The sequence below is a fragment of the Macaca nemestrina genome, chromosome 5, assembly GCF_043159975.1.
Source record: "Macaca nemestrina isolate mMacNem1 chromosome 5, mMacNem.hap1, whole genome shotgun sequence".
NCBI classification, from domain to species: Eukaryota; Metazoa; Chordata; class Mammalia; order Primates; family Cercopithecidae; genus Macaca; species Macaca nemestrina.
Window position 1 is genome coordinate 141,044,604 of NC_092129.1, and position 27,754 is coordinate 141,072,357.

Sequence of the window (27,754 nt, forward strand, 5' to 3'; positions counted from 1 at the left end):
GCATGAGCCTGCGGAATGTATGTGAGTATGTGACTGTATGGTCTGTGTGAGTGTATGTGTGTGTACATGTAGGTGTGAAGTGGTGTGTGTTTGGAGTGTGTGTGTGTGTGTGTGTGTGTGTGTTGTGGGGCTGGCTAAATCCTTCCCCAGTCCTGCCCCCACCCAGCTTAGCCTCTAGGGTTTCAGCCACTGTCCTAAAGAAAACAGCCTGGAGCCTGCAGCAGGAAATCGCTGTTTGGATTGCAGAGGCGCCTCTTCCTGCCACAGCCCTGCAGAGCGGGTAGGACCAGGAGCAGGCCTTCCTGCCCACCTGGACCAGATATCGAGCTGGTCAGGAGCCCCTTCACCCCCTGATCTGGCCTCCCTACACCCCTCAGACCCCAGCCTTGAGGACTGAATGGGAAACTCTCCCACCGTTGTCTCTCCAGGGCAGTGGGAGAAGTGGATGCCCCCGAGGCTGAGTGAGCCGAGGCTGTACACCCTCACAGAGGACAGCTGGGCAGTCCCGCCAATGGTAGGCCCAGCAATCCCATATTCACGAACATTCTGCCGATACAGCTCATTCATGCAAAAGGGTATGCCTCGCTCAGCCTGGTTTGTAACAAAGCGCTTGGGAGCGGACTAAGCAGAGCTGGGTGCCTGGACTGTGGCGCATCCATCCAGGGCAGCTCAGCCAGCTCTCCGTGTGCTGGGAAGGAAGCTCCCCAAGATACGGCCAGGTGGGAAAAACAGGGTATAGGACAGTGTGTACAGGATCCTCACATTTTTGTAAAAAAAAGAAAACTCATACATGTAAATACTTGTGTGTGCACAGATTAGACTTTCAAACCTTCTGTACCTTGGGCAGGCAATAACTAAAAAAAAAATGTTAAAATACACACAAATAGATACACGAGTGCTGCGGGGGGGCCTTGGGGCCCCTCTCCCGGCTTGATTGTGAGACCCCAGGCAGATCCCTTCCTCTCTGTGTCCTGAGCTTCTTGTGTGCTCTCAGAGGTCAGAAAACCTTGAAGATGGTGAAATGGGGCATGTGTGAGTGGGGATGGAGTAGGCGGGGGGGCAGCTAGTTCTCTCGTTGCCTCTTAGAACCCCCTCCTCCTGCTGCAATGAAACCCACTCCCAAGGCCATGGGCTGCTCCCTCCTGTGACATTCCTTAAGAGAGTTTGGATTTCATCTGGCCCTTTTCCCAGTCTCCCCTCCTTCCTTCCAGAATCCCTTGGAGCCACTCCAAGCCTTCATCCCTGGAAGCAGTGCCCACCAATACCCCTGGGGCCCCCGTCTCAAGGCCTTCATCAGCTGAATGTCCTCCAAGTTGCCCTAACTGTCTCAGAGCCTCTCATGCCCCTTGGACCTCTCCTGGCCTCCTCCAGGTCCAGGATGTGTGTCGAGGGTGCTGGTCCAGCTGGCCCCCTACATCGGGGTCCAGCTGCCCCCAGTGAGGCCCTGAGGTCCTCATAGCTGCCATTGCTTCTCAGGCCCCTCCCTCTGCACACCAAGGCCGCCCCACAGATGGCTGTAGGGGCCCCTGCAGTCCTGACAAGGCTTCCTTCTTTCTCAGACCCCTGGCAATAGGGGGATGCCTGAGGATGGGTGTGTGACCCCCACTGGGCCTCCAGTGAAGCCCAAGGGCAAGCTTGGGCTGCCCCAGGCCTAGAGTAGCTCCCTCCCAGGCACCCCTCTGGCACTGACATGGGCGTCACCTACACCTTGGAGCGTCACCTACACCTTGGAGGGACTTCATGGGGAAGAGCTGGAGAAGCTGGAGTCAGCAGGAGATTAATTAATCAAAACCCGAACACATCTGCTGTTAATTAATTCCATGCCAGGGTTAACTCTTCCCTCTCTGGGCTTCCCCTCCCTTTGGTGGGAACAGGGAAATAACGGTGGGAGACGGTACCCCCTTAACCTTCTTCCCTTAGTGGGAAACATGAAGAAGGGAGGGGAACGTGAAGGGCAGGGCAGTTTCTGGGGTAAGAAAAGCAGAAGAGGCAGGGCCCCCAGAGGGCAGGGCAGCCTTGTCCATGTGGGTGCTTTTTAGCGGTGGTAGGGGGCGTTTGCTTTTGAGAGTCAGGGTCCATGGCAATTAGTCATGAGTCCTGAGGAAATCTGAGATGGACAAATATCTTTATTTACAGCAACAAATAGAACAGACCCTCCCTCCCTTCCCTCCCTTTCCCCTTCCAGTCTTTTTCCATACTGTTCCCCTCCCGCCCCACCCCAGGCTCTCACCTAGCCCTGCCCTCTGGGGTCACTGCGTGGGTTAGGCCCCCACAAAAGCCCAGGAAAGGAGACTGGAGAGGGCTGGCCGAAGGTGGGTGGGGCGTCTCTTTTCACATTTTGCTGTCCTCTAAGCCCCAGGGTGGAGGAGAGAGGCGGTGGAGGAGAGAGGCGGGCACCAGGAGCAGGGAGAGGTAGAGAGCCTCAGCCCCACAGGCCCGCCCTCCCCAAAGTAACTTTCACAGTGTTCCGCAGCCCTGGTTGCCCTCTGCGGCCCCCACCCCAGCCCTGCCCCTAGGTTGTCCTGTCAGGTCCTTGGTAATGTATGTCCCTGGTAACCCAGTAAAGAGTTCAGGCTTCTCTACCATGGGCCCACCACCCACGGCTGAGGAGGTGGCCTCTCCAAGTGTCCCCCTCACCATTTTCAAGGCTGGGGTTCTAAGAGGACATGGATGAGTGGGAGAGGACCAGGGAGAGGGGGCTTCTCAAGCCTTGTGTGACAGTCCCGGGCCTGGCCCCAGAGGGACCCTGCTGGAATCTGCAGGGGTGCCTGGCTGGCCCAGCCCCCGACAGAGGCTCACGAGGAGAAGCAGAGCCCACAGCACTCCATGCAGATCTCCAGGCAGTCCGCGGACTCGCAGCAGGCATCCAGGATGCCACAGTCCAGGTCGCAGGGCAGGTCGCAGTCAGCACACTCACCGGAGCCGCAGCAGCAGCAGCAGAGGCACGAGTCCTCTGAGCTGCAGGAGCCGCAGGTGGCGCAGTCCAGGACGATGTTGCACAGCGTCAGGAACTCGCAGAACAGGCAGGACAGGATGCAGTGGACACAGCAGTCTGCGGGGTGGGCGGTGGAGACGGGGAGGGGTGAGAGAGGGGAGGGGTGGGCGTGTGTTGAAATAGCCGGGGGGTGTGGGGCCCAGCAGCAGCGGCAGCGGCAGCGGCAGCGGCAGGGACGCTGAGTGCTCACTGTGCCCTTGCCCATGCCAAGCACTCGGCATCCATGAAGCTCACGTATCTGTCCCCACAGCTCCATTTTCTAGGTGATGACCCCGAGGCACAGACAGTTAAGCACATCAGAGCAGGGGTCCAGCCCAGGCAGTCTGGATCATCCTTGCTCTTAGCCACCCTCTGTTTATTTATTTAACCAACATATGGAGTGATTCATGTTCTAGGCACTGTTCTGAGTGCTGTGCATGAATTAGATTCATTTAGGCCTCCAACGACTTTATGAGGCAGGGGCTAGTACTAGCCCCACTCTACAGATGAAGAGACTGAGGTTAAGAGAAGTCGGCTGGGCCCAGTGGCTCACGCCTGTAATCCCAGCACTTTGGGAGGCCGAGGTGGGCGGATCACCTGAGGTTAGGAGTTCGAGAACAGCCTGGCCAACATGGCAAAATCCCATTTCTATTAAAAATACAAAAAATTAGCTGGGCGTGGTGGCATGCGCCTATAATCCCAGCTACTTGGGAGGCTGAGGCAGGAGAATTGCTTGAACCCAGGAGGTGGAGGCTGCAGTGAGCCGAGATCACACCATTGCACTCTAGCCTGGGCAACAAGAGCTAGACTCTGTCTCAAAAAAAAAAAAAAAAAAAGAGAGAGAGAGAGAGAGATAGAAATTAAGTCTACACCCAAAATCCTACCACCTGGTTCATCTCTCACCTGGACACCTTCAACAGCCTGCTCACTGGTGTCCCCACTCCCTGGTTTTGACCACCGCCCCCCGGCATCTCCGCTCCACACCGCAGCCAGCCAGAGGGATCCTTTAGAAATATCTGCTGGATCCTGGCCCTCCTCTGCTCAGACCCCTCCCATGGTTCACATGTCACTTGTGATAAAAGCTGAAGTCTTTGAGGTGGCCTCTGAGGCCCCCTGTGGTCTGATCCCTGTGCCCTCTTAGTTCTCTTCTCCCACTCTTCTCCTCCGGATCGGTCTGCTGTGGCCATGCCAGCCTCCTGGCTGCTCCCTGGCCATGCAGGCACTGATTCCTCTGCCTGGAACAACCTTGCCACAGGCACATGCTCAGCTGACTCCCTCATCTCCTTCTTTGCCCAAATGCCACCTCTCATCGAGGCCTTCCACCACCCGCTTCAGTGCTGCCACCGGCTGGCTCTGCCTCACACTCCCTGCCCGCCCTACCTGACTGTCTTCTTCATCCCCCAGAGGACGTCGCCTCCCACTGTGCTACACGGTTTCCTCATATTCACTGTCAGCTCCTCCTACCGGATATATAAACTCCAGCAGGGCAGGTATCTTTGTCCATTTTGTTCACTGAAAGATTACAAGTCCCTAGAACAGCACCTGGCACATAGAGGTGCTCAGTGAATAGAAATGCATGAAGCTGCGCTGGGCACCAGCTGGGAGGTGGTGGAGCTGGGGCTTGAATCCAGGCTGCTGGCCCTAGAGCCCATGTCCTGCAGCCCTCCGTGTGCTGGGGCCAGGCCCTGGGGCACAGCGCGCAACTCTCCTGGCCGGGGGCCCTCTGGGAGGCTCACTATGCTGTGGAGGGTCTCATCCTGTTCTCCCGCATGCCTGTGTGGAGGGACTAGGGTCTTCTGATCTCTCTCCAAACTGGATAGGGTCGTTATCTTCAAATGTAAATCTAACGAGGTCACCTCCTTGTGTAAACCCTTCAGTGGCTCCCTACTGCTTTCCAGATAGTCTAGGTTCACTGCCTGGTTGGTAAGGATCTCCCAGGACCCCTGCCTGCCAGGAGTTTCACCTTTGGCAGTTCACCCTCCAGCCACACTGGCCATTTCTCAGCTCTGTGCTCTCCTGGCTGGAGCCTCCTTCTGGTCTTTTAAGGCATGCTCAGACATCGCCTCCAAGCCTTCCCAGGATTCCCTCCCCAGATTTCTGGGCTGGTGTGAGTGATCTCCCTGTGTTTGCATAATCCTCTGTGTGAGTTTATCACTGCACTTAACACATCATATGGCGATTATCTATCTACGTCTCTATGAGAGCTTTATGAGGTTATGAACCGGGTATCCAGCACGTAGCAGGTGCCTAGGACATTTCATTTGATTTTTTTCTTTGAGACGAAGTTTTGCTCTTGTTGCCCAGGCTGGAGTGCAATGGTGCGATCTTGGCTCACTGCAACCTCCGCCTCCCGAGTAGCTGGAATTACAGGCGCCCACCACCATGCCTGGCTATTTTTTTCTTTTTTTTTTTTTGTATTTTTAGTAGAGAAAGGGTTTCACCATGTTGGCAAGGCTGGTCTCAAACTCCTGACCTCAGGTGATCCACCCGCCTCGGCCTCCCAAAGCGCTGGGATTACAGGCGTGAGCCACCGCGCCCAGCCAGGACATTTTAAATGAATAAATGGCTCCTTCGTAAATAAGACTGTTGGGACCGGACTCAGTGGCTCACGCCAGTAATCCCAGCACTTTGGGAGGCCGAGGCGGGTGGATCACCTGAGGTCAGGAGTTCAATAGCAAGTTGGCCAGTATGGTGAAACCCCGTCTCTACTAAAATACAAAAATTAGCCGGGCATGGTGGGACATGCCTGTAGTCCTGGCTACTCAGGAGGCTGAGACAGAAGAATCAATTGAACCTGAGAGGAGGAGGTTGCAATGAGCCGAGATCGCGCCACTGCACACTGCACTCCAGCCTGGATGACAGAGTGAGACTCCGTCTCAAAAAAAAAAAAAAGACTATTGGGCAGAATCTGTGGAGTTGGAAGGTTTCTGAGCATGTTACGTGCAAATGTGTTTTGCAGATGCCCAGGCCAGAGTCCCTTCACACGAACAGGAATCACAGGAACATTCTGAGGTAAAGGTCAGGCCATCACTGAGCTCAGGCAGCTGTTAGCCACGCTCAGTTGATGGCTGGTGAGGAGGGACTGGCTGCCCCCGTGGCCCTGCAGAGGATCTTTGTGTTGCAGGCGCATCAGCTGGCTGGGTGTCTGGATCCTCTGACCTCCCACTGCACCTTGCAGCCCTGCCCCGGCACCGTTTTATTCTGCTACATGTTCTTTTTTCCTCCCTAAACAGAAAATTTCTGTTTCCAGAAAGAGTGGCTTAAGATGGATCAACCCAGGTGGCTCCGTTCCTTGTCACAGTAACTCTGGGAAAGCAGGGATGGGGAGGGGTTTGGGGGGTGGTGGGGAGGTGGCTTTGAGAAGGCAGGTACACCTTTACCCAACAGGTGTACTCTGCAAGGTTCTAAGATTTGATCATGCGTCAGCTTCCATGCCCGGCTATTTTTTTTGTATTTTTAGTAGAGAAAGGGTTTCACCATGTTGGCAAGGCTGGTCTCAAACTCCTGACCTCAGGTGATCCACCTGCCTCGGCCTCCCAAAGTGCTGGGATTACAGGCTTAATTACAGGGCTTGTTAAGCTCCATCAGAGATTCCAATCCAGTAGGCATGGAAGGAGGCTGAGATCCTGCACTTCTGAGCAGGAGCCTGGTGAAGGTGCTCCTGTGCGCCCGTGCGTCCTGCTTCGAGGAACCTGGCTTTGGAGGCCTCTCCCAGGGAGAGATGGGACGGGGTGCTTACCTTCCTGGGCCTGGAGGGGGATCTGGGAGGCGGTGGATTTGGTGCTGCTCTTACTCTTCTTGCTGCCCTGGCTGGCGAGAGATGCGTGTGTCTGCAACTTCCGGTGGGCCTTGGGGCCACCCAGGGCACCATTCCCTGCCCGTCTGGTGCTGCCCACCTCTGAGGGGTGGCCAGAGCCATTCGGCAGTAGTGGGGTACAGCCCAAGGGGTTCCCCTGAGGCTGGCCTGGAGAGATGAAGAGAAAGGGTGATGGGAAAAGGGTGGGGGTCATTCAGCCCCCAGAGCTATGCTTGAATCCTGCCTGCTTCATTCTTACCTACACCCAAAGCACCCAGCCAGACCTGTATCCTGCAGATGGGGAAACTGAGGCCCAGAGAGAAGAAATGACTAGTCCAGAGCCACGCCATGAAATTGAGTTGGGCCTAGCTCCTGACTCTCAGTTCAGTGCTCAGTCCAGAAATAACAGACGTATAAGGGCAGAGGCTCAGAGCCCTGGACCCCTCCTTTGTTCCTCACACAAAGTCCATTCTCCTGCTCTTGCCATCCTGGAGTTTTGGCAGAGTGGTGGCAGTGGCGGTGCTGGGGAAGAGGGGTGGTTTGGCTGGGGTCGGGAGCACAGCAGTGAAGCAGTTAATCTTCACCTCGGCCTCTGCCAAGCCCCCAGCTGTTACTGCCCTTGGCGCACTGGGTGATTTATTGGAAACATCTGTTTGGAGACGAACGCCTGGCTCTGGAATCCAGGGGCTCCTCACTGTAGCCCCTCTACCTCCTGCTCCTTCCTCCTGGTGCCTCCACTTAAGCCTCTGTCCTCCGCACCCCCAACCCCATCCTGCCTCTATGGTCAGCTGGCAGAGAGTCTGGGGAGGGGCCCTTGAGGTCTGGGAGAGGAGGGAGGGAAGAAGGCAAGAGGAAGGGCAGTGAGGAGACCCCTGAAGCCAGGACCCCTGGGTCCCCACTGCAGGCTGAGGGACCAAACTTCAGCTTCATCAATGGCGTGCAAGCAAGGTGACCCTGGAGACCCCCCAAACCCCGAGTTCCTTTCTGCTCCTCGCTCAGGGATGTCCAGTTCTGGGTGAGAACCAGCTGGCTCAGTTCTGTTCTCAAGAGATGAGGGGAGGTGTGCATGGTGCGGGGAGTGAGGAGGGACTGAGGAGGGGTCACTGAGAGCTCTGGGGCCCCTCAGCTGTGCAGGGGTCCTGACTCCTGGGTAGGACCCTGTGGCCCCAAGGACTCTCTGTAAAGGTGGGGCACTTCAGTCCCTCAGAAGCCAGGGTCTGGATCCCCATCTCCCTCAGGCCTGGTCTGTGTGTGTGTGAATTGTGTAGGAGGGAGATGTCTTGGGGGCCCTGGAGCCCAAGCAGAGGGGAAGGTGGCTTCGGTGCCTCCCTTGGCTGAAGAGGCTGGGTCTTCCAGCGATGGCAGCAGTCACGACATTGCATGCTGCGTGCTTCCTGCACGCCAGCCCTTCTAAATACTTGCTGCTCACGGATCCCCTCAGTATCGCTAGCCTTTTACTGATGAGGAAACTGAGTCCCGGACAGGTAGAGGAACAGTAAGTTGCCCAAGGTCACACAGCTAGCAAGTGTCAGAGATGGGATGAGCTTAGAGATTAGGAGCTGGGGCTCAGAGGGCAGAGGCCTGCAAAGGGGCAGAGGCTGGGAGACAAGCGACTGAGGAATAAGCTGCTGCTATCACACCAATCACTACCCTCATAACTGGTGGCGTGCATGTTTCAGGTAGGTATTATGTACCAGGCACAGTGCTAGAAGCTTCAGGTGGAGTAGCTTCTTTAGGCATCACAATAGATCTACTACTGGCCCCATTTCACAGATGAGAAAACAGAGGCCCAGAGAGGGGAAAACTTGCCAGAGGTCCTATAGCTGGGAAGTGAAGCAGGGAGGGCATGAAGATTGGGAGAAAGGAGCTGAGGACAAGGTGGGGGGTCAGGGGGAGGGTGGAGGGCAGGGTCTGGAGACACTCCATGCTGGGAGCCTCCAGCAAGAGGTGTGGCTGGTGCCTGCATCTGGGTAAACAGGGTTAAGGCTATGGGAAGTGGCCAGGCCTGAATCATCTGGCCCCTACCTCTTGGCGCCACACTGGGTGACTGGGCTGAGCCCTCGGCCAGCTTCGGTGCCCCTTGCCCTTCTGCCTAAACATGGGCACAGTGACCAGAGGGCGGGAGTGTGTGGTGAGCTGAGGGATCTGCGAGATGTGGACAGACACAGAGCTTGCCTGTGGCCATGGCCGTGGGGGCTGAGTCACAGAGCAAACACTCAGGGCTCACAGACACAGGAGCGTCTGTCCCATTCCCACCAGGCTCCTCCAGGCCACGGCGCTGACCTCTTTCTCTCAATTCTGCTGGTGGGTGTGCTGGAGGAGACCGAGGGCCGTGCACAGCGGGATTAGTAACCCTGACTTCCAGGGAGTCCGGTTTAGCCCCAGATGCCCTGGCTGGAGGAGGCTCCCAGCTCAGCCATGCCAGCTGGGCATGCAGGCAGGCACTGCAAAGAGTGCTGGGCCAGGAGACCTGAGTTTCCCAGCTTGGGACCAGGGTGGGCAGCTCTCTGTGCCTGTTTCCTCATCTGTAAAATGGACTTGACAGTAGCCATCCTGCTGCCTCACTACAGGCTGATTAGGAGGGCAAGCGAGCCCACTCAGGGAAAGAAAGTTGGAAAGTAAAAATGTGTCTATGGATGTGGGCAAATCTTTGTTAATTATAAAATGATCCCAGCTGTTGCTTCTCCTGTTCTTGAGGGTGAAGGTGGAAAATTCTCGCCCTCCCAGAACCTCCTCGGAGAACTCGAGCCAGGCCTGGGAATGGAGCTGAATTTTGTTCCTTTCACCCCAGAGCAACTGGGGGCTTCTTCCTTTTACCCTTGATTCCCAGAAGGATGGAGCTGCATCAGGCTCTGGTTGCCCGCCTGACCTCAGCCCCGCGGATCTCTTCCTGAGGCCGGGGGTGCCTCTCTCCAGGCAGCCGCATGCTCTCCGTCCTGAGCCATTTTGCCTGGAGCCTGCCCACACTCCCTGCTTCTGAGTCACTTTGCAATGGAGCTCCTCCCCTTGACAGAAAGCATAGTGACAGTGCCCTTCCCCTTTCTGCTGCCCGTGCTACAACCCTCAAGGTTCTGGCCAACTGGGTGTACCCACTTTTGCCAACCAATTTGCGTTGAGTTCCCTAGTGCAACCCCTACATGTTGCCATCCAACGTCCTGGCCCCCTAGGACTCACATGTCACAGCTTCTGTGGGGACATCGAGGTCAGTGCTGTCCAGGGCCTGGGGGATGCCAGGGCCATTGCCTTGGGGCATGGGGGTTGCCGCCTCCTCCAGGGAGCCCTCCTGTGGCGCTGCCTCCGCAGGGTGAGTGGATCCTGTTACTACCTCCAGCCCAGGAAGGAGGGATAGGGTCTGGGCTAGGAAAAAAGCAGATGACTGAGGTTCATTTTCCTGAGGCCTTCCTGTTTGCCCAGCCGTGGGCCCCGCCCCACAGCCCAGCATGCCCACTGAACCCTCATTCTTTGTCTGCTTGCACCAGTTACCCAGCCCTTACTCTATCTGACAACAGCACCAGGCTCCAAAATAGAAAGCTCCCAAACCACAATCTGGGAGTGAGCAAGGGTGTGCATGCATTTGAGTGTGTGCACGTGTGCATGTGGTGTCGGGAGGGGCAGAGATGGCAGAGTATAAAGAGAAGTAGGGAGAGGAGGCAGAAACACAACACAGGGGAGAACAGACGGATGGTCAGAGATGGAGAGATAGGGACAGGCATTGAGAGTGACAGGGAGAATAAAGGGACAGTGAGAGGTAGAGGTAAAGGGAGATAGAGCATCGGACTGCAAGAGATTGGGCACGGAAGAGAGATCCATAGTGACCCAATGACAGACAGCCTGGGACGGGAGCGAGACGCAGCAATAGCGCAAAAGTCAGTAATGGAGAGAAAGATAGAGATGGAGCAGGGGCAGAGGTGACAGAGAAGGTAGCACTGTGTGATACAGAGCGTGGAGGGAGATAGGGGAGAAACTGGGTCAGAGAAGATGATGGCAGAGGAGTCAGAGGAACCTGGGGGTGAGGAGCAGGGAGGGGCTACAGTCAGGAGGGGGACAAGGAGCCGGCCAGAGCACTGGGGAAGAGGTGAACCGCAGCCACATGTAATTATAGTGGCTCTGTGCAGGGGCGGCAGGAGCAGAAATGGAGCAATCTTCAAACCCACAGCTCCCCAGCCTGCAGGACTAGGGCCCCTAGGCTCAGGGGAAAAAAGGGATGGGGGATGGGAGGTGAGGGAGGGAGGAAGAAAGGGGTCCGAGCTTCCACATACTCGGCCAGGGGTCGGGGCAGGCCCAGGCTGTGGCAATGTAAGGGTGTAGGGTGCAGCCTGGGCCTCTCATCAGACCTCAGCCTATGCAGTTAGTTGGAAGGACAGGGGTCTCAAGAGGGTGGCCTTCCACCTGCCCCCTCCCCACATATCATGTTGGGAGAAGGAGCAAGGAGACACAGAAACAAGAGACTCAGAGATGCAGAGGCCAAAAGAGCACAGGGAGAGGCAGGGTGACACAGAGAGGGACACAGGGAGAGGCAGGGTGACACAGAGGGGGACACAGGGAGAGGCAAAGTGACACAGAGGGGGACACAGGGAGAGGCAGGGTGACACAGAGGGGGACACAGGGAGAGGCAGGGTGACACAGAGGGGGACACAGGGAGAGGCAGGGTGACACAGAGGGGGACACAGGGAGAGGCAGGGTGACACAGAGGGGGACACAGGGAGAGGCAAAGTGACACAGAGGGGGACACAGGGAGAGGCAAAGTGACACAGAGGGGGACACAGGGAGAGGCAGGGTGACACAGAGGGGGACACAGGGAGAGGCAGGGTGACACAGAGGGGGACACAGGGAGAGGCAAAGTGACACAGAGGGGGACACAGGGAGAGGCAGGGTGACACAGAGGGGGACACAGGGAGAGGCAGGGTGACACAGAGGGGGACACAGGGAGAGGCAGGGTGACACAGAGGAAGACACAGGGAGATGGGGAGATGAGGAGAAACAGCAGGGAAGCCCAGAGAGTACACACCCCACAGAGAGACCCAGAAAGAGACACATGCAGAGACAGAGACACAGAAGCACAGGGTAGTGTTGGGAATTGAAATGGAATCAATCACAGAGAACAGTGAGGGGCTGACACAGACAGGGAGAGAGCGGGGCAGGGGGTGGGGGGGACAGAGAGGCAAAGAGAGGGAGATGAGAGATGAAAGAAGAGAGGAGGGAGGTAATTAGAGGGATCAGTGGAGGCTTGGGCATGCAGGCCTGGGGGATGGGAGTTGGAAGCATGTTGAGAGGAAGATCCTGTGGCCCAGCTGCCTCCCTGGGCCCAGAGCACAGCCCTCTGTGGCCATGACCCTCAGACACCCCTTGGGAATCCTTGTTCCAAGGGGTCTGGTCCCCCACAGCCAGGGGAATGGACGCCGCAGAGGCCCCACGTGGGAAGCACAGAGAGCGGCAGGCCCAGCAGGCATGCTCTCACCTGCCCGGGGAAAAATCACAGGCCTTGCCTGGAGACAGGAGCTGGGGCGACGGGGAGGGAGGGCTGGCGCTCCTGGGAGTCGTGCAGGGCAGGAGAGTTATTGTCTGGGAACCTTTCCCGGGGCCCATGGCTCCAGGGAGGCAGGGGTGGGTTCCTTCCAGCTCCATCTGCTCTTTGGGCCTGTTGAGAGCTCCCCACACAGCTGGGTTAATTATTGAGAAATCAAATGGGTTTTGGGCGATCAGAGGATTTGGACAAGGGGGAGCAGGCAAGCGAAGATGCTGGTGCTAGATGGTGCCTCTCCTAGTCCTGAGCCTGGTCTACACCAGCTCAGATATGGCTCTTGAGGGCTAAGACCAAGTTGCCATGAAAAGGGAGGCTCAGAGTCCTAAGTTCCAGGAAACCAGGGGCCTGCCTAGCTCCGGACCCTGGCCCCCAGAGGCATCTTGCCATGGCCCTGGGCCCTGAACTGGGGAACCTGACTCTCCCACAGGGTGTAATGAGACAGAAAGACCTGAGTGAGGAGCGGAAGATCCAAGCCCTGCATTCACCAGTCACCAGCCTGGCAAGTTATCAGAGTTGGGTGACTTTGTGTGGAAAGGGTGGTCCAACGCCGGGCGCGGTGGCTCACACCTGTAATCCCAGCACTTTGGGAGGCCGAGGTGGGCGGATCACGAGGTCAGGAGATCGAGACCATCCTGGCTAACACGGTGAAACCCCATCTCTACTAAAAATACAAAAAAATTAGCTGGGCGCAGTGGCGAGCGCCTGTAGTCCCAGCTACTCAGGAGGCGGAGGCAAGAGAATGGCGTGAACCCGGGAGGCAGAGCTTGTAGTAAGCCGAGATCGCGCCACTGCACTCCAGCCTGGGCGACAGAGCAAGACTCTGTCTCAAAAAAAGAAAAGGAAAAAAAAAGGAAAGGGTGGTCCTAATGCTCCTGCCACAGGGTTTCAAGGAGGAAAGAAAATGCTCACTGGGGGTTGTTCTCAAGCCTTTCACTCACAGCCCTACTACTCTTCCCCCCGTCCCTCCTTCCCTTCCTCTCTTCTTTCCTTCCTCTCTCCTTTCTCTTTCTTTTTTTTTTTTTAATAAGTAGTTCGGCTTCTGACCTCCCTCCCTCCCTCCCTCCCTCCCTCCTTCCTTCCTTCCTTCCTGTGCTGTGTGGTTTAACATTTATTAAATACCTGTGAAGCACCCAGCAATATGACAAGCACTGGGTATACCCGAGTGAGAAAGACCAGCTCACTGCCTTGGAGTTCTCGGTCAGGGGAGGGGTGGGCTGGTGGCTCTTACACACACAGAGGTGCAAGAGTTACAGTGGGGCATCTGGAAGAATGCTGGAAGCACAGAAGACGGGCACCTAGCCCAGATGGGTGAGTGTGGCTAGCAGGCGTCCTGGGGCAGGCAATACTCACACTGAGTCTTGACCAATCAGCAGCACAGAGGGGGAGTTTTGAGAAGAGCAGCAGGAATCAAGACCCCTGAGTGAGCCGCTACAGTGTGAGCAAGGAAGCCACATGCTCCGGGGTGGTGTTGAGGCCGGGAAGCCTAGAATGATAGCTGGGGCATGACAGGCCTTCCGGTCACTTCCCAGGCTTCCTGCTGAGGTCACTAGGACTCAGAGAGGTGACACTGTGACTCCTATGGTAGAGAGAGCCTGGACTTCTGCTCCCTGCCCTGCTCCCCCTCCTCCCCACAGTGTTAGAGAGGGAGGAAGGTGAGGAAGAGGGTTTAAGGAGCCTGGAGTTCACATCTCCACCCGCCTTACCCAAAGCATCTCCGCTCTCTGGGCAGCCTCGCCTGACAGTCACCTACAGGGCTGGTGACCTTGGATCTAGTGGGAACAGGAAATTATAGAGTGCAGACTGAGGCCTGAGGAGGCCCATTCTGCAGGAAGCCTACCAGGCATCAGACCATGGAGGAAAAATGAGGAAGGAAAGAAAACCAAGTCCAATGATCCTGACCTGGAGACACACGGAGGGACAGAGAAACTCCGAAGCCAGGAGGGGCTGCAGCGGGGACCCAGCAAACCAGCACTGAGGGCAGAAGAGGGAGCTGTGCCAAGTATCCAGAGACAGGGAAGCAGAAGGAAAAGGAAGAAGCAGCTGCAGGAAGACCTGGTCTGCAGAGGAGACACTGCCCGGGTGGCCCAGACCCCTAGGTGTGGACTGAGAAGCAGCTCCTGCTTGGAACAGATGGAGCAGAGGGGCAGAGAGCCCAGTTTTCCATTCTGTAACCAAGAGACACCGCTGTCCAGCCACACACAGGGGAGAAACTTCTGGAGGGTGGAAGTGTGGGGTGGGCAGGAGGCAAGGGGGTGGCCGGCAAAGGCGAAGGAGGCCCCCTGTGTGGATGTGCAATTCATGTTCTGCAGAAGGTGCCTGCCAAGGGAGTGAGTGGATGGGGCTGAAGTCCTCGCCCTCCTAGTAGGTGCCATCTGCTCACCCAACTGCACACCTGTTCCATCTGACCAAGGGGGCACCTTTTTCTAATCTGCACTGGGTGCCACACATGCTGGTGGCATCTCCGAGCAGAAGCCCACAGCCCTGTACCCCTCCTCTCAAGGGTGGCTATCTACAAAGGGGAGATAGGGAAAGGCAACAGCCCCTTTGCTTCAACACGCTCCCATTCCTGACGCGGGAGAAGATTCTGGTAAATGCCTGGAGCTCTGGAAAGACAGCCGGCCCCAGAAGGGAGTGGGAGTCATGTTTAAATGCATGAGCCCAAGAGGAAAGGCTGAGACTCACACCCTCAGCAAGGACTCTGTGGGCTCTCTCTGCCTGCTGTCCACCAAGTTGAGGGGTGGTCCTGGACAAACAGGGAGTGGGGGGAACCTCTTTCAGGTGGGATGGGTTCAAGCCTAGACAGTGCCCATGGGAGTGCCAGCCAAACATCCCTGGCTGGTGTGGAGAGAGGCCTATTCCAGAGCTCCACTGCCTGGTGCCTTAAGTTTAGCTCTCGTCACTGTCTTTGTGGACCGTGGATTTGGGCTTCCCTCTTGGAACTCTGATCATCTCTGGAGAGGGAAGGCCAGAACCTCATATGGTCAGAGAGTGGTGGCTGGAACCCCATACTTCAGTCTTTCTTTGACTTGGCATTCAAAGCCTCAGTCTGGACCTTCAATCTATCAATGTACCAGGATCCTGTGTTCCAGGCAGACTGGCCTCTCCATGGTGTGGGCCATTGCCGGATCTTCTGACCAGTCCACCCATGCTTATATTGTTCCTGTTGACCAGAAGGTCCTATCCCTCCCACTCTCCAAACCCAACTCATCCTGGACCAAGCTCGAACTTCACCTCTTCCTCTAGACAGCTTTCTCTGACCCAGTTGCTGAGAACTTAGTTCCAGTGTCCCCTCTTGTTAATTATAATTTGTTAGTGAAGTCCTGGCTTCCCAACCAGACTACAGCCCTCCCAACTCACTCCCTTGGAGTGGTGTCCGTACTCATCTCTGCATCCCCAGGGGGGACTTGGTAAATGCCTACTGGGGAGTACTTTCTGGAGTTTGGAATGCCCCTGTCAGGGGAAAGAGAAAGAAAGGGCTGAAGGCTAGGGGTGGCATCTGGACCTGACCCCCAAGAAAGTCAGAGAGGGTGGACTCCTTTGATACACACATGGTGAGTGTGAATCCAATGGTCACAGTCCCAGGCCACCAAGCTGAGAACTAAAGAGGGCCTGAGCTGGCCAGTTAGGCTGGGACAAGTTGGTTTTATTTTAGGTCTGAAGGCTCCAAATCCCCAGGAAATTCAATTTAGAACCATGAACAGGAATGTGGCGCCCCAGTGCTGGGCAAAAATGTGCCTGTGGGCTACAGAGCCAGGCTCCCGGGGCTCTCAGGGGTGGGTGGGGAGGAAGCCACTAGGAGAGCCAAGGGTGTGGGGGCTTGGCCACCTGCCCCTACCAGATCTGCCCTGCGTCCCCTTGTGCCCTGTCTGCACCTGGGGCGGCTGAGGGAGGGGACCGACTTGCTCCCTGGCTGTCCTGCCAGCAGGGCCCCTGTGGCAGCGCCATGGCCTTGCTGTTCTGTCAGCACTCAGGGAGTAAAGCGTGGGGGATTCTGGTCTCACATTCAGGCGTCTGTGGGGTTTTGGCTGGGTCTCCTGCGGTTTGGGCTTCCTGGGCAGCAGGCTCGTTCTCCCAAGGCGGTGGCAGAGCAAAGCCTTGAGTTATGAAAGCCGCATTGTCTGGCCCAGCCCAGGCTGGGGAGGGGGTCTGCTGGGGCACTGGGGGGCCTCAAGTTACAGCCCAGGGCTTAACCCTCCCAGTTGCCCACCCTGGCCCCGGTTCTGTGCAGTTAGCCCTCTCCTCTTGCGCTGGCGTTGAGAATGGCTTCAACAAGGAAGGGGATCTTGGAAGGAGGTAGTGGAGGGAGAGCAGAGAAAATGGATAAGGGGAGGGAGAAAGCTGGAGAGAGTAAGAGGACGGGAGAGCAGGAGGCTGAGGAAGGGAGGAGGCAGGAGGGAGGCCCAGTGGGACAGGGAAGGTTCCCAGACACAGAGAAGGACCCTTCCAAGTGCCCTGCCCCCAGCTGTCCCTCTGGGCTGAAGGAGTCCAGTTCTTGGAGGCCCTCATCCCTCAGAAGGCCCCACTGCAGGGGCCCCACAGAGACTGCAGGGAATCTGAGGCTTGGCCAAGATGGGCTGCAGACACATTGGCCTCATCTATGTGCTGGCTGTTGGCCAGACATCTTCCACTTGTCCTCACTCTGGTTTAGAGGACCCCCCACCTCCACAACTAGGCGTCCATACCAAGTAGGTGGGGAGCGGAGAGGGGCCTCCTCCAACAGGCAGGCAGGACGGCTGCGAGAGCGCATGTGGAGGCTGAGGCCAGAGAAGGGAAGGAGCTTGTCCAAGGCAAGGCAGGGAGTTGGTGTCAGAGGTTCAGGAGTAGACCTTCATTATTCAGAGTCAAAGACGGGAAAGGGGGAATGGGGCTGGCGGGGAGGAAGGCAACGACTTAAGACAGTGGAGATTCCAATTATGAAAGCCGGGTCCACACTCCTGCACGCGGTTCCCCTGGCCCTGAACACATCCCAGAGGTTCCCGACTTCTCCCTGACCCGGTCTTCCATTTGGGAGCTTCGGCTTAGGCACCTGGCCAGTGAGGAGAAGGGACTGAGAACCAGGGCCGGGGATGCCCCTATCCCAAACCTCTTCAGGGAGTCACAAACCGTCCTTGGCTTGAGAGGCTCCCCCAGGACTCGCGGGTAGGTTACAGACCGCGCCAGGCGTGGGACGGGGCATTTCACTCGAGCTGTAGACACTGGGTTGGGGTGCGTGTGTGTGCACAGGGCAGGGGTAGCGGGTCTGGCCTGCACGAGAGGGAAGGAAGGCGAGGGAGAAGGGATGGCAAGAAAGAGGGGAGGGGCCGGTCCTGCAGCCGCTCGCGGCAGACAAAAGTTTTCGGGAAGCACTGGGCTCTGGTTGAGCTGGGGGAAGGGAAGTAGAGAAAGATTCAGACAACGCCCCCTCCCCCACACCAGGCCCCCACAAATATTTACACATTGGGCAGAAACGGTTGAGACACAAATCCCAGACGGACAGACAGACACCGCGGAGTGTGTGTGTGTGTGTGTGTCTGGTGTCGGGAGTTGCGGGGATTTGGAGCCAACTTGGCACAGCCGCAGCCTCTGTTCAGGGCCCTGCCTCCCTCGCCCAGCCCCCTACTCTCCTTGGACCAAGTCCTCAAACCCAGACTTTTAGTCCCTACCCCCACCAAGCTCCCCGGAGTCGTCTCCCCGCGTCTGGGGACGAAGGGGAGAACTAATAACTGGTCCCTTCAACCGCCCACCCGCCCCTGTCCAGCTTCGCTCGCCACTCCTCGTCCTACCTGGGCCCGGGGCTGCGCTGGGGGCTCCATGGGGCGCGTCGCAGCCAGAGGAGCGCTGGCCGCTCACCTGGTACATCGGCCCCGGACCTGCGGAAAACAGGGCTCAGCGGGCGGGGCCAGGGGCGGGCAGGGGGCGATTCCCCGCAGATGCGCGCCTCCCACGTCCACTCACTCGTGCGAGCCTCGCTACACTCTCTTCCAGTCCGATCCCCGCGCGGGGCCCGCCATGTGCGCCTGCTCCGGGCGCCACCGCCCAGGTCCTGCTCGCTCCCGGGTGCTCGCTTGGCGCCCCCTCCCCGTTCACTCGCTGCTTTCTCCCATTTCGGCGCCAGCTCACGCCGTTCGCCCCTTCCTTCTTCCTTCTCTCCCTCCAGCCCCTCTCGCTCCTCCCCTACTGCCTCTCCCCTCCCCTCTTCCCTGGCCCACCCTCTCCCCGCCCCCTCCTCGCCTTCCCAGTCGCCCCTCTGCGGGTCCCCTCCCCCGCGCAGGGCTTGGCCCAGCCCGGAGCCGGACACGTCTGTCCGCGGGGCGCCCGAGGCCCGAGCCCCCACAGGAAGCAGGCTGGGCGCGCTTCCTCCGCGCTCTCGGAGCGGGGCCTCAGTCTCCCCAAATCCCTGCCCTCTGAGGCCCGGAGCCCCGCGGACTGCACGTTTTCCTTTGCCTGTCCAAAGTCTGTAAAAGTCACTGGAAAATCAGGAGAGAGAAACCTCAACCACTTGGTGCAACTGTCTGAATAACTGCGGCCTCCAAATCTCTTTGCCCCAAAGATGGGCGCGATCAAGTTCCTCAGTCACCTTTTGCCCACCCCCTCAGTCTCCGCCCGGGGTCCTAAGCCAGGGACCAGGATCTGGGCTCCCAGGCCACCCGCCCCCGCCGCCAGAGTTGTCTGTCCGGGAAATCCGGTTAGTGACCAACCAGCCTCCCCTGTGCCGCAGCAGCCCAGAGCATCCCGGACCCTCCTGCCCCGACCAGCTGTGCGTGGGAATGTGTGTCAGAAAACCGACTTTGGGGGCAAAGAGAGGTCCTCCGAATTCAGTCCTTCTTTGGGATCCAGACTAGAATCCGACGGCTTCTAAGATGTGGGTTCGGGGAGAAAGGGGAGGGAGGGAGCCTCTCCCGGTGAGGCCAGCCGGGCGGCGCGTATGGATGGTGAGCCCTGGTGGTAGGAAGGAGCCGCTGCCAGGCAATCCGAGAGGGTTCAGGGGCCCTCAGCGCGACCCCGGAACCTGGTGCCCGAGACTGGGGAAGACCTTGGAGCCTGCGGCTCTCCAGGTGGGGCTGGGCGGACCCGTGGGATGATGCTCAGGTGGGGCAGCGCCCTGGGGTGACAGCGTCTCGGCCACACTTGTCTAGGGCCGCCTAGGGGCCGCGTCTGGGCTCCGCGCCACGAGGGCCAGTGAGCACACTGGAAGGCAGCGGCGGCACCAGGCCACCTTTTCTAGTGCCGCGTCCAGCCGGGTCTAGAAGTGGGGAGCTGGGACGTAGGAGGCCGGGCGTCCCAGCTCCGCATTTCTGGGACTCTCCCAGCCCCCATAGTCGCTACTTACGGCTATCGCAGGTCCTCGGGGCGCCGTCGGGGCCAGGACCGGGATGGCCCCTACGGCGCCGGCAGCGCTTTCAGCACCGGCGGCCACGTCCTAGCGATGGGCTGGGGTGGTTGTGGCCCGGAGGAAGGTGGGGCGGGACGGGAAGAGAGAGTTCCGCCCCCCAGGCCGGGCTGCTAGCTGCGGGGGCCTGTCTTAGTGCCCCAGGAGCCGGCCGGGATCCGGCTGCTGTCCGGGACCTCTGGAAGGCTGAGCCAACTCCCCCTTCCTGGCACGGGCTGAGTCACCCGGACGCGACGCGCCCGCGCCTGGGCCTGACGGCTGCTGCATTCTTACCTGCTTACCTGGGCGCGCACGCTGGGCCTCACCCATCTCCAAAGGCAATCCTCACCGCCTCTCTCCGTTTCCTCCCGCGTGTAGGGCCCCCTCCCAAACCCCAGACCTCAGTGCTGCACCCCTCCCCCTGCTTTCTCAGTCTCAATCCAGGGCCCTTAAACTCTGCATCAGCTCAGTCCTGGAGCCTTACGGTTCCAAGTCGCCTGCTTGATCTCAAAAGCCCTCTGAATCTGGCCCAGTACTAATGTCTATTTTGTTGGAAATGTAAATTATGCTTTAAATTTAATCCCACATGCTGGTTATACAGGTGTGCTCATTTTCTAAGGATGCAGCAAGCTGAACATTTATAATGCAGGCACTTGTTTGTATGACTATTATACTCGAATAAAAAGTTTTTAAAATCAACACATTAAAATCAACATTCCAGTTCAGAGCATGATAGGGTATGATGGCCAGGCCGGAGGCCTGGCATGGGAGCTCAGATGCCAGACCCACTATCTACTACTATACTTCTTTGGGAAAATCCCTTTGCCTCTCAGCCTCTGGAGGGATGAGCACTGGGGCCCAGGACCAGGACTGGGGTGAGGTAAGTGAGACACTCACCTGGTGTGCAAGATTTTGGGGATGCCAAGATAAATTTTTTTTTTTTTTTTTTTGGAGGCAGGATTTTGCTCTGTCGGCCAGGCTGGAGTGCAGTGGTGAGATCTGAGCTCATTACAATCTCCACTTCCGAGGTTAAAGCAGCTGGGACTACAGGTGCTTGCCACCACACCTGGCTAATTTTTTTAGTTTTAGTAGAGATGGGGTTTTACCATTTGGCCAGGCTGGTCTGGAACTCCTGACCTCAAGTGATCTGCCTGCCTTGGCCTCTCAAAGTGCTGAGATTACAGGCATGAGCCACCGTGCCCAGCCCGATAAGGAATATTTTAAGGCAATATTTTAATATACCAAATGGGCAAACTACAGGTCTTTGGGCCAGCTGCCTTGTTTTGTAAATAAAGTTTTATTGGAAACAGGACCAGGATTAAGGTAATTAATCATGCAAATTCAGGGTCAGATCCTGTCTTTATCTAAAATATTGTCATTTTGTTCATCGTAGACTTTTTGGCATTAATTTGGATTTGTATACGTATTACAGGAAAATATTGTTTTATCTTAATAGCTGAATTTTTGATGCCCCCTTAAGTTTTGCACCTGAGCCAAGTGCCTCATTCACTCCAGGTTTCACATGCCTCACCTTAGTCCTGGCCCCGTTACTGTCTCTTCCTGAAGGACCTGTCCAGGAAGCCAGGGTAAATGAGGGGAGATCAAAGGTGTTTCCCCACCCAACACTCACACACACACACACATGCACAGTACCAAGTGGGCTCTGCACCCAAGCCCAGGCCCAGCTTCCCCAGGGCCCGCTGATCAGTTCAGAATAAAGTGCAAAGTCCCTCAGTCTCCATAAGCTGGGCCCCACCTGCCTTGGCCCTCATCTCCCCTTACTTATTCCCTGCCAGCCATGCTACTTCCTTTTTTCGGTTAATTTGCCAAGCACCTTCTTGCCTCAGGGCCTTTGCCCTTGCTCTTCCCTCTGCCCAGAATGTGCATCTCCTAGATACCCACATGGGCCCTTTCCTCATTTCCTCTGCTTATGTCAGCTTCTAAGAGAGGCCATCCCAGATTTCTCACTCTCTGCCCCCAACACCATTTTATTACTCTACCCATACTTTTTCACCACTTGGCCTATTCTGTATTTGCTCATCTGTTGGTGGAGTGAAAGGCCCCTGAGAGCAGGGACTGGCTTGTCTGCTAGTGTATTCCCTAGAGATGTGTCTGCCACAGAGAGTGCAATATATTTTCCAATTTCGCAGGTTGGAAAACAGAGGCCAGAGAGGGGAAGGAGCTAATGCAAGTCACGTAGCGAGTTAGTGACAAAACCTTACCGAATCCCAGCTTTCCAGACTCCCACCTCAGTATTCTTTCCTGCCCTCCAGGGCTTGTTCCCCACTTTCCACCCCAGAGCCTTCCAGGCAACAAAGGGGACAGAACTGCCTTGCATGGGCTCTGCCCCTCACAATACCCTTCAAAGTAGAGCAGGCCAGTGCACAACTCCTCCCTTGCAGTCCATTCCACATGATCACAAGGTCTGGCCCAGCTCCAGCCTCTGGCGCCCACCCCTCCTCAGTGGCCAGCAGAACGCACAGCTCTTCCCCAACTTCCGGTCCCTGGCAGAGCGCCAGTCTGCTGGGCTGGCTTCTGCAGCTGGACCACAGCTGTGGTCTCAGCGCCTGGAGAATGGGGTCAGGACACTGGGAGAATGGGACCCTCCCAGAAGAGGGATGCATAAATTGGCGTGTGTTTGTGTGGGGCAAGGAGAAGCTGCTGGGTAGGGATTAGGAGTCCCCAGCTCTTTCTTTCTACCCCCATCCCGATGGGCACTGAGCAGAGAATGGGGCTCTAACCTTCCCCCTTCCTGAAGAAAAGGGTGTGCAATAGGATGAAGGGTGCCCTGGGCCCCATTCCTGATTCTAGCCCTCCCTGCTACCTCTGGTGATGGAGGATGATGGTGGTGTGTCAATTTCAGTGGTCATGTGTTGAGCATGTTCTGTATGACGAGCCTTTGCCAGATACTTTGAGATTTGTTATTTCCCTTTTTTTTTTTTTTTTTTTTTTTTTTTTTGAGACGGAGTCTCGCTCTGTCGCCCAGGCTGGAGTAGAGTGGCCGGATCTCAGCTCACTGCAAGCTCCGCCTCCCGGGTTTACACCATTCTCCTGCCTCAGCCTCCTGAGTAGCTGGGACTACAGGCGCCTGCCACCTCGCCCGGCCAGTTTGTTTGTATTTTTTTTAGTAGAGACGGGGTTTCACCGTATTAGCCAGGATAGTCTCGATCTCCTGACCTCGTGATCCGCCCGTCTCAGCCTCCCAAAGTGCTGGGATTACAGGCTTGAGCCACTGTGCCCGGCCTGTTATTTCCTTTAATGCCTACAACAGTCAGCATCGTTATTATCCCCATTTTACAGATGAGCAACTGAGGTACAGAGAGGTGATGTGAAGAGACTTGCCCACTAGTAATGGGTGGAGCTGGGACTTGGACCATGTTTTCTGAAGCCAAACGCAGCACTCATCCCAATCCCAGTCACGGCCTTCAGCGTGTAGAAAGGACTGTGATGTTTTCTTCCATGTGCTGCCCTCCTCCCCAAGCTGCTTGCTGAAGATAGCGACATGGCCCTCTGCATCCCTCCTCTGTCTCATTGTGTTGGGGTACCGGGAACTTGGCAGGGTATGTGGGAAGAATGGGGCTTGGATTTGTGTCATGGAGACCAAATTTGCATCCTGGCTCAGTCACTTCTACCGCCCTGTGTGATGTTGGGCAAATCACTTGAACTCTCCAAGCCTTTAGTTCTCCTGTTTAAATGTGGCCAAGTCGTTGGCTGTCAGCAAATGGGAACTCTTGCCCGCCACGTCCCTCCCCAGTACTCACCCTGTGGTGAGGGAGGGAAGCTTCAGAGGGCAACATTTCTGTTGTCCTGAGTTTTATTTACAAACCCTTACATCATACTTACGGTGCAACAGGCACAGTTCACAGCTTTTTATATGCATTAACCAATACATTTTATTTTATTTTATTTTATTTATTTATTTTGAGGCCTTGTCTCAATGAGCTGTAGCTGGGACTACAGGGGCATGCCACCATGTCTGGCTAATTTTATTTTATTTTACTTTATTTTTGTAGAGATAGAGTCTCACTTAGTTGTCCAGGCTGGTCTCAAACTCCTGGCCTCAAACAATCCTCCTGCCTTAACTTCCCAAAATGCATGGATTACTGGCCATTTCAACAATTTTTAAGTGTACAATTCAGTGGCAATAATTATATCACAATGTTGTGCAAACAGCACTACCGTCTACTTCCAAAGCTTTTCACCACCTCAAACAGAAGCTGTAACTACTAAGCAATAACTCCTTCTATTAGTTTCTTAGGTCTCTCATGACAAAGTACCAAAAACTGGGTGGCATAAACTAACAGCAATTTATTATTGTCTGATAGAGTTGGAGGCTAGAAGTTCAAAATGAAGCTGTGGGCAGGGCTGTGCTCTCCTTGACAGCTCTGGGGGAGAAGACTTCCTTGTCTCTCCTAGCTTCTGGGGCTTGCCAGCACTCCTTGAAGCTCCTTGGTTTGTGGATGCATTGATCCAGTCACACGGCTGTCTCTCCCTGCGTGTGCTCACATCAGTGTCCCTCTATACATGTCTGTATCTGAGTCCGCATTTTTTTTTTTTTTTTTGAGATGGGGTCTCTGTTGCCCAGGTTGGAGTGCAGTGGCGTGATTTCCAATCACTGCAACCTCTCTGCCTCCCAGGCTCAAGCGATCCTCCCACCTCAGCCTCCTGAGCGGTTGGGATTGCAAGCATGCACCACCACACCTGGCTAACTTTTGCATTTTTAGTAGATACGGGGTTTCGCCATGTTGCCCAGGTTGGTCTTGAACTCCTGAGCTCAGGAGATCTACCCGCCTCGGCCTCCCAAAGTGCTGGGATTACAGGCGTGAGTCACCGTGCCTGGTGTGTCCACATTTTTATAAGGACACCAGTCATATTGAATTAGGGATCATATTAACCTGGTTAAATCTGCAAGGACTCTATTTCCAAATAAGGTCATGTTCTGAAGTACTGGGAGGCAGGACTTCAGCATATCTTTTGGGGGTACACGATTCAATCCATAACACTCCCCAGAAAAAGCTGGATCAAAGTGGAAAAGTAAAGAAGTGAGATAAAAAGCAAGCATAAGTGAATCTAATGTAAATAAATGTAAATGTAAATATGTTTCTTCCTAAACCCCACTATGGAGACAATGATGTGCTACTCTTCCTGAGGGAATATATGCATTAGACAAACAGGCTTGCCTTACCCTACTGGTTAAGCTTTTTCTGGAGCCCACATTTCTTTGACAATCTGATGAAAGCTGTAAGCACCCTCTCCAGAAACCTCCCCCTTAAGTAAATGTAGCATTTCCAATACAAGCTGGGGAGATTCCTGGACCCCCCAGAAAGCCCCATTGAAGATTATTTGCCTTAATTGGAAGGACTGCTCCAGGGGTGGAAACTCAGGCATCTGTGGAGTGGTGCTGGGGATGGGAAGAGAGAATTGTATCCACCTCTGTGGTCCTGTTTCCAGTCTGTAGGTGTTTTTTATTTTTTATTTTATTTTATTTTATTTTAAGAAGAATTCTCATCCTGTCACCCAGGCTGGAGTGCAATGGCTCAATCTCGGCTCACTGCAACCTCTGCCTCCCGGGTTCAAACGATTCTCCTGCCTCAGCCTCCCCAGCCTCCCCAGCCTCCCCAATTGCTGGGATTACAGGCACCTGCCACCATGCCCAGCTAATTTTTGTACTTTTTTTTTTGAGATGGAGTCTCGCTCTGTCACCTAGGCTGGAGTGTAGTGGTGATCTCACTTCACTGCAAGCTCCGCCTCCCAGGTTCACGCTGTTCTCCAGCCTCAGCCTCCTGAGCAGCTGGGACTACAGGCGCCTTCCACCATGCCCGGCTAATTTTTTTGTAGTTTTAGTGGAGATGGGGTTTCACCGTGTTAGCCAGGATGGTCTTGATCTGCTGACTTCGCGATCTGCCCACCTCGGCCTCCCAAAGTGCTGGGGTTACAGGCGTGAGCAGCCGCGCCCAATCTCAAGTCTGTAGGTTTTTTTAAGGGTAATCTAATGTTATTGAAGACAATAAATAAGGCAAAATCAATGGGAAGTATAGAAAGTGAATTGAGTCGGATGATCAGAAAGCACTTCCTAGTAGCCAAGAGAATAAGACAGGGCTGTGGGTGAGGAGGGAGGTGGAGAGTTGGGGAGAGCGTTGGGTGGGGTTTTTTGGGTATCCTGGTCTCTGAAGATGCCCATGAACTCTGGTTGGGGTGACAGGTGGCCTGGCCTAAAGCAGTCAAGCTGATGGGTGGGATGATGTCAGATTTCCACTAAGGGGGGAATCACTGAGAGTTTGCGTTTGAAGTTTCCTTTCTGCTCTGGCCCTTGCAATAAGAAGCAGCAAATAAGTTTCACATTAATTATCCCATTTATTGCCTTCTATATCAATTAGAGCCCAATCAGGAAAACAGAAGGCAGTCTAGGCACCTCAAGGAGAAGACTGTTTAATTTAGGGAATTGGTTATAAATGTCTTGGAAGAATGAATGAGCAAAGGGAGAAGGTGATGCTCTGAGTTGAGGGAGCTGCTACTGCCCGTGGGCTGGAACCAGAAGCACACACTTGCTGGTGAGCAGCTGGAAGCACTGCCACTGCCGAGACAGGATGCTACCACTGCTGCCACTGCTGCCACTGCCAGTGCCGAGACAGGATGCTGCCACTGCTGCCACTGCTGCCACTGCCACTGCTGAGACAGGATGCTGCCACTGCTGCCACTGCCACTGCTGAGACAGGATGCTGCCACTGCTGCCACTGCCACTGCTGAGACAGGATGCTGCCACTGCTGCCACTGCCACTGCTGAGACAGGATGCTGCCACTGCTGCCACTGCCACTGCTGAGACAGGATGCTGCCACTGCTGCCACTGCCACTGCTGAGACAGGATGCTGCCACTGCTGCCACTGCCACTGCTGAGACAGGATGCTGCCACTGCTGCCACTGCTGCTACTGCCACTGCTGAGACAGGATGCTGCCACTGCTGCCACTGCTGCCACTGCCACTGCTGAGACAGGACGCTGCCACTGCTGCCACTGCCACTGCCGAGACAGGATGCTGCCACTGAGCCACAACCATGGAGCCTGCACTCCCAGGGATGCTGCTGGAACGCCTACCCTAGGGCCACCACGGCTGCTGCCACTGCGGAAGTCACCTCCAGAAGCAGAGAAAGCTGCTATTCCCTTCCTTATGCCTTCCCATCTCTCACCACTTTATCCCATTGGCTGAACATAACTGGAGTTCAGGAGTGTGATTTGCAGGCTCCCAGCCCCTGCAAAAGACAGAGGGGAAACAATGAATCTCAGAGCCAACAGGCAAAGAACCAGCACACCGTAGTAGCTAAAGCAGACCCCAGCCTCTTTCTCTCCTCCCTCCCCCAGATTACTGTCTTTCAACCGAACTCCTTCACAGCCTTTACACTGGAAATAAGTGCATAATTTCCAAGTGTTTTGTGTCTCCCCTCACTAGAATATGATCGCCTTGAGGACAGGATTCTATCTTTTTTTTTTTTTTTTTTGAGACAGAGTCTCGCTTTGTCGCCCAGGCTGGAGTGCAGTGGCCGGATCTCAGCTCACTGCAAGCTCCGCCTCCCGGGTTTACGCCATTCTCCTGCCTCAGCCTCCCGAGTAGCTGGGACTACAGGCGCCCACCACCTCGCCCGGCTAGTTTTTTGTATTTTTAGTAGAGACGGGGTTTCACCATATTAGCCAGGATGGTCTCGATCTCCTGACCTCGTGATCCGCCCGTCTCGGCCTCCCAAAGTGCTGGGATTACAGGCTTGAGCCACCGCGCCCGGCCCAGGATTCTATCTTGTCTACTACACTTTCTCCAATACTTAGAACAGATGCCTGAGCCAGTGCTCAAAGAAATGTTCTCCCTGACTACTTTTGTCCTCTCTCAAGTCGAGAGAAGATAGGGTCTCACCCTGTCACCCAGGCTGGAGTGCAGTGGCACGATCACAGCTCACTGCAGCCTCAACCTCCGAAGCTTAAGTGATCCTCCCACCTCAGCCTCCCAAGTAGCTGGGACTTCAGGTGCATGCTACCATGCCCAGCTAATTTTTCTTTCTTTCTTTTTTTTTTTGGTAGAGATAGAGTTTTGCCATGTTGCCCAGGCTGGTTTTTGACTCCTGAGCT

At 55.7% G+C, this 27,754-nt stretch overlaps 1 protein-coding gene across 4 annotated transcripts; it reads right to left on the bottom strand.

The window, feature by feature from the left end:
• Positions 1-2,108: 2,108 nt before the first annotated feature.
• On the bottom strand, positions 2,109-19,652 carry LOC105489620 (MyoD family inhibitor). 4 transcript variants are annotated; one of them, XM_024795310.2, is made up of 5 exons: positions 19,604-19,652; positions 18,057-18,143; positions 9,945-10,127; positions 6,714-6,938; positions 2,109-3,052 (listed from the first exon to the last, which is right to left on the bottom strand). In XM_024795310.2, the coding sequence occupies exons 2-5, from the start codon at positions 18,130-18,132 to the stop codon at positions 2,796-2,798; spliced, it is 741 nt and encodes a 246-aa protein (XP_024651078.2). In that variant the 5' UTR covers positions 18,133-18,143; positions 19,604-19,652; the 3' UTR covers positions 2,109-2,795. The 4 variants fall into 4 exon arrangements, with proteins under 4 accessions (XP_024651078.2, XP_011752890.2, XP_070953184.1 ...); XM_011754588.3 differs by lacking the exon at positions 19,604-19,652 and adding an exon at positions 18,229-18,445; XM_071097083.1 differs by having other exon boundaries at positions 2,195-3,052; positions 9,945-10,122; positions 19,604-19,622.
• Between the last annotated feature and the right edge of the window lie 8,102 nt (positions 19,653-27,754).

What these genes read in the sequence shown, in the direction of transcription:
- LOC105489620 (XM_024795310.2), bottom strand. Translation starts at nt 18,132, where the DNA reads ATGTACCAGGTGAGCGGCCAGCGCTCCTCTGGCTGCGACGCGCCCCAT. An exon ending in CCCCACAGAAGCTGTGACAT is followed by an intron (nt 6,939 to 9,944) that starts GTGAGTCCTAGG and finishes TCATCTCTCCAG; the next exon opens with GCCAGCCTCAGGGGAACCCC. An exon ending in CCCCCTCCAGGCCCAGGAAG is followed by an intron (nt 3,053 to 6,713) that starts GTAAGCACCCCG and finishes CCCACCCCGCAG; the next exon opens with ACTGCTGTGTCCACTGCATC.